Genomic DNA, 4,582 nt, shown 5'->3' with positions numbered 1-4,582 from the left:
GGGGGGGGGGGGGGGGGGGGGGGGGGGGGACAAGTGCCAACGAGGATGCTAGGCCCCGAATGGAGGTGGATTGTGAAATTCCACATCAGTTGAGGAAGAGAACGAAGCATACCAGTTGAGGATGGATTGTGAGATCCCTCATTGGTTGGGAAGGAAAACAAACCTTGTTTATAAGGGAGTGGAAGCCTCTTCCCAACACGTTTTAAAAATCTTGAAGGGAAGTCCGACAGGAAAAACTAAAAAAGAACAATATCTACCGTTAAATTTGTACACAATTTATTTAAAATAATCATACAAGAATTATCGACCCCTACCAAAACCCATCAATTTATCAAAAAAAAATCAAAACACAACCAAATGGCCTTAACCAAAATAGTAATATATTATTTTAAAAACAATCCCTACATCAAAACCTGTGGCCTCTTGACTTCTCTTGAAACGAGGATAGGAAGGGAGCCTTAAATTTAATACTCCCAAACAAAGAACTCTTATGAATATTCACCGTTGACAGCTGATAAACTGATAGGACAACAATAAATGAAGCAATATTTTGCTCAACGCTATCATGAACTTTAACACAACTTGATAACCTATTCATATTCTTCTTAAACAAATGTATATGGCACAACTTTGATGCAATTTAATCCATAAAAATGAACTCATAAAGGGCAGTAAATGCAACAAATTTGTGTGTGCTTGAACAATTCTTCTTGTAACCTCTATTTTCCTTGTACATTCTTAATTTATTCACTTGTACTTGTAAATCACAAGTCTCTAAAGAATCTGTTGTTGACCCCAGCCCTGTACATATGTAATTCTGTAGCTGCAGCTGTTACACTGACCTCCATATATGCTGGAACAAACAGAACCTCACCCTCTTGAAAAGTACTTTCTTCAGAATAGCCTGTCACAATTGTCCCTTTTCCAGACATTAACAGAAACAGAGATGGTCCTGGGACAGAGGGGAAGGACACAGATGCAGCTACTGGAAGAATACAGCGATCAACTTCAAATTCATCAAAAGGAGGGGCGTACTTTCGTGTGTATTCATTCAACGAAACTCCTTGCAAGATTTCGGGAAACCCCTGCACGTTGCAGGAACTGATTATGAGAAATATTGTCATTGAAGCTCTAAGGCGCAGGGCAGGGCAGCTTAGAGGAGGTAAAAACCAAGAAGAATGAGTCAAATTTTGTTTCAAAACCAGATTAGTATTCCCACTAGCTTCCCCTATCTCTCAATGGATAACAATGATGTATTATTAATATGGATGGAGTCCTTCGAGATCGTACTATTGAGGCGTTTTTCACTACTTTCTGCTGGTAAGCAGTAGAACAGGTAAAAAAGAAGTATGACTGTAGAGGGGCCTTAAGAAATGAGGACATGGAAAACAAGAGCCAATATGCTAGAATCGAAGCATTATAAAACACCAGCACATGTATAAATTCTGTGATACCTGTTTGTAGTTGAGCATTGAAAGAAGTGCTTGAACGTCTCTTTTTTTAGAGGTAAGGCCGGCACGAACAACATTGTCAGAGGTTGCCATACACTCGATGCATTCCCCAGATATATATGCATGGGGTTCATTCGGACCAAGATATAACGCTTCGCCTGGTTTTAACTTCACATAGTTTAGAAAAAATGCTGCTAGTATACCGACATCAGCAGGATATTGAGCTTCTAGTCTGAGAACCAATTGTTCTTTGGTAGACAGTTGCCTCTTCTGATCAAAAAAAAAAAATGTAATGATATGAGAATTCGCAAAAAGTAATAAAAAAATTGAACACAAACAAACAACGCTTTGCAGAGTTTGATGAAGCTAAGGAAGAACAGGTTAAGCTAAATAAATCACAGAACTTGCTAATGATGATCGATATTCACTGAAATAACTTTAAATAGAATGTGATCTTGCTCCTGAGCGGTCACCATCTATTAGAAAAAGGCTTAAAGAGGTTCGTATATCCTACTAATTACCAAGAATGCACTGCTCAGATTGGCAAACATGGGATACTCTACAATGCTCTAGATAGACCATCTATTCATTGGTTCATCAATTCTGTTTGCCTGTTTACATTCTCCCAGGAATCATATCACAATTGGTTTATAATATTCAATGTTCTCCAAGCAATAAACAATCAGAAAATTGTGAATATTAATAAACTGATTTATTGACTCCACATGGTTTAGATTCTAGAATAATTTAATACACTCAGCTATGCATTTCTAATTTTTCTTACCTAAAACTTTGTCATGCTAAAAGCTAAATATTTGTTGGATGATTATCGGAAGGTATTGAGCAGTTAATCGGTCCTATTGGTTGTTCAAGTTTTAGATCTGCCCTACATTATAAGATCCCCACAATGCTAAAATATGTAAATCAATGTCCTGCTACTAAGTGTAAATTTTAATCGAAGAGCAATGCTGCACTTGCTTCGAATCCCCCACCCCAAATATTGTTGAACTAAAAGAAAAAAAAACTTATTATATAATGATATGTAAGAGAATTCACCAGCCACCTTTAAATTCAGATTAGCTGCTTTTCTTCCATCAATAATTTGCATAAGCATACAGTATTAGAGACTGAAACCTTCTACATGCTTAATGTTTTAACATAACAAGTCTTGAGAATAAAACATAACAAGTCCTGCTAAGAAGATAAGTTGCAGAGATATATAAGTTCAGTTACCTTTTTCTCCAAACTAAGTCGCCTTTTTAGTTTACATATAGCCTCACGAACCATGGCCTTGTTAGATGACATGATCTGACCAAATATGGACTCAAAAAGTGATTTCACTTTCTCCTTCCCATTTTGCTCACTATCGTGTGAGAACTTCTCTGCATCTGCACCTTGGACTAATTCTACTATCTCAGGAACGCTACTAAGCACCCCCTTGAGCTCCTGAAAATATAATGAAATAAGAACAACCAAAGGAATTTATAAAGAATTTTCATTCATTTTGCGTAACAAGAACAGAGTAAGAATCATTAAGATGTTTTCACTTAACCATCAGGAAAAACAAGAATATTTGTGCTGTAAAGAAGTTTTAAGAAAAAATTCAAAGCCCCAGAAGAACTACCCTTTGCTGCTATATTGTTGTACCTTAGAACTGATGAACCCACAAAGAGCCTCAAACCCAGTCAATGCTAAAGCCATTTCTGGCTTGTGATTGTCATCTTTATAGATGCTCGGTTGAGCTTCGTGCAAAGCCCTCGCTAACTCTTTATCCGGATGAGCCTGAATAGATAAAGCCTTCTCTACCGACAGCACCTATGCTCCCAATAAGAAATCATCAAGTTGCAGTCCAACTGAGCTCTAAACATTAACGTCAAGTAAAATAAGAACGGTAATTGAGGTTCGTGAAACTAATGGAACTGACAATTTAAAGAGATGGAGCACAAATTCAGTAGATAATTCTTTACACAATTTCTTATTCGCTTACGAAACATTAATATCATTTAACAGCAAATTCTAAGCATCCTGATTAACTATCACCGACACAATGTGGATTTTCTTTCCATTAAAGTGATCTTGAAAGGAATCAAGTACACCGACAAAACACATTTAGGATCTAAGAGAGAAGAAACCGCACCTTGAAGAGGAAGGGGAGATCGCCTCCCCATTTCCGCGCAACCTTATCACCAAGCACAGCGCCCGGATCGACCGTGATCCAGTCCTTGAGACTCAAGGGTTTAGATCCAATTGCAGCGGCATTATAGTCCCGTCCAAAAAAAACGAAAGACGGACCCGATTTATGCGTTCCAATCCAGAACTCCGCGTAACATTCATCCGGATCGGCACTGTAGGAGCCCGAATTGAGCAAAAACATCCTCGCAACTTGTGAATTACACCCTAGAACCCCCCAATCGTAGTTCTGCACACAGCATTTGAGACGAAGGAGACGCCTCCTCCTGTCGGCGCCTATCAACCTCTTCTTCTTCCTTTTCTTCAATCTCTTATCATCTTCTTCGGCCATTGCTCATCACCAAGAACAACAAAAATGGACGTAAATCAAAAATAAAAAAATCAAAAGCCTCAGAAGAAGAAACTGAGAGTCTCTTGGGAATTGAAGAAGGTTCAGGATCCTGTGTTCGTTATAACTTATATAAGCAGAGAAAGATAGAGAAGGAGAGAGCGGTTAGCATAGCTGGAGGTAGTCAGCTTTTCAGTCCGTCTCCATTCCGAAATGTCGTTGATTCTCGGTCGGGTTAAACCGGGTTTTCTTTGACCCCGGCTTAATCCGACCCGAGTAACCGACAGATGACAACTACCTCCCCCTCCCATCATTTTTATATCACAAATAATTTGTAATTTTTCTTAACCATGTAAAGCACTCGCACACGTGGCCGCTATTATTCCACGTAATTTACGGCTGCGCCTATCACAATTATATTTAATTTGTACTAAAAAATATATAATTAATGTATTATAATGTCATTGTTTAAACATTAATCTCATGGACTGTGATTTCTGAACGCTCTCTATATATATTTTAATATTTTATTTATTTATTTATTTATTTATTTATTTATTTATTTATTTTTGGTCCTTATTTGGATCTCCCTATGCTTGTCCACTTGTTTTGG

The 4,582-nt window shown here is 37.9% G+C and overlaps 1 protein-coding gene across 1 annotated transcript; it reads right to left on the bottom strand.

Annotated features, from left to right (window-relative positions):
* Positions 1–447: 447 nt before the first annotated feature.
* On the bottom strand, positions 448–4,267 carry LOC111470445 (mannose-6-phosphate isomerase 1-like). The gene is made up of 5 exons (XM_023115993.1): positions 3,589–4,267; positions 3,099–3,266; positions 2,685–2,897; positions 1,455–1,721; positions 448–1,085 (listed from the first exon to the last, which is right to left on the bottom strand). The coding sequence occupies exons 1-5, from the start codon at positions 3,970–3,972 to the stop codon at positions 765–767; spliced, it is 1,353 nt and encodes a 450-aa protein (XP_022971761.1). The 5' UTR covers positions 3,973–4,267; the 3' UTR covers positions 448–764.
* Between the last annotated feature and the right edge of the window lie 315 nt (positions 4,268–4,582).

The sequence above is a fragment of the Cucurbita maxima genome, unplaced genomic scaffold (genome assembly GCF_002738345.1).
Source record: "Cucurbita maxima cultivar Rimu unplaced genomic scaffold, Cmax_1.0 Cma_Scf00045, whole genome shotgun sequence".
Classification (NCBI taxonomy): domain Eukaryota; kingdom Viridiplantae; phylum Streptophyta; class Magnoliopsida; order Cucurbitales; family Cucurbitaceae; genus Cucurbita; species Cucurbita maxima.
Note: the sequence above shows the minus strand (reverse complement) of the source record. Positions and strands in the feature narration are given on the sequence as shown.

Coding starts and splice junctions, on each gene's coding strand:
- LOC111470445 (XM_023115993.1), bottom strand. CDS start 3,972: ATGGCCGAAGAAGATGATAAGAGATTGAAGAAAAGGAAGAAGAAGAGG. Junction 2,898..3,098: donor GTGGGTTCATCAGTTCTAAG/GTACAACAATAT, acceptor TTATATTTTCAG/GAGCTCAAGGGGGTGCTTAG. Junction 1,722..2,684: donor GACTTAGTTTGGAGAAAAAG/GTAACTGAACTT, acceptor TTTTTTGATCAG/AAGAGGCAACTGTCTACCAA.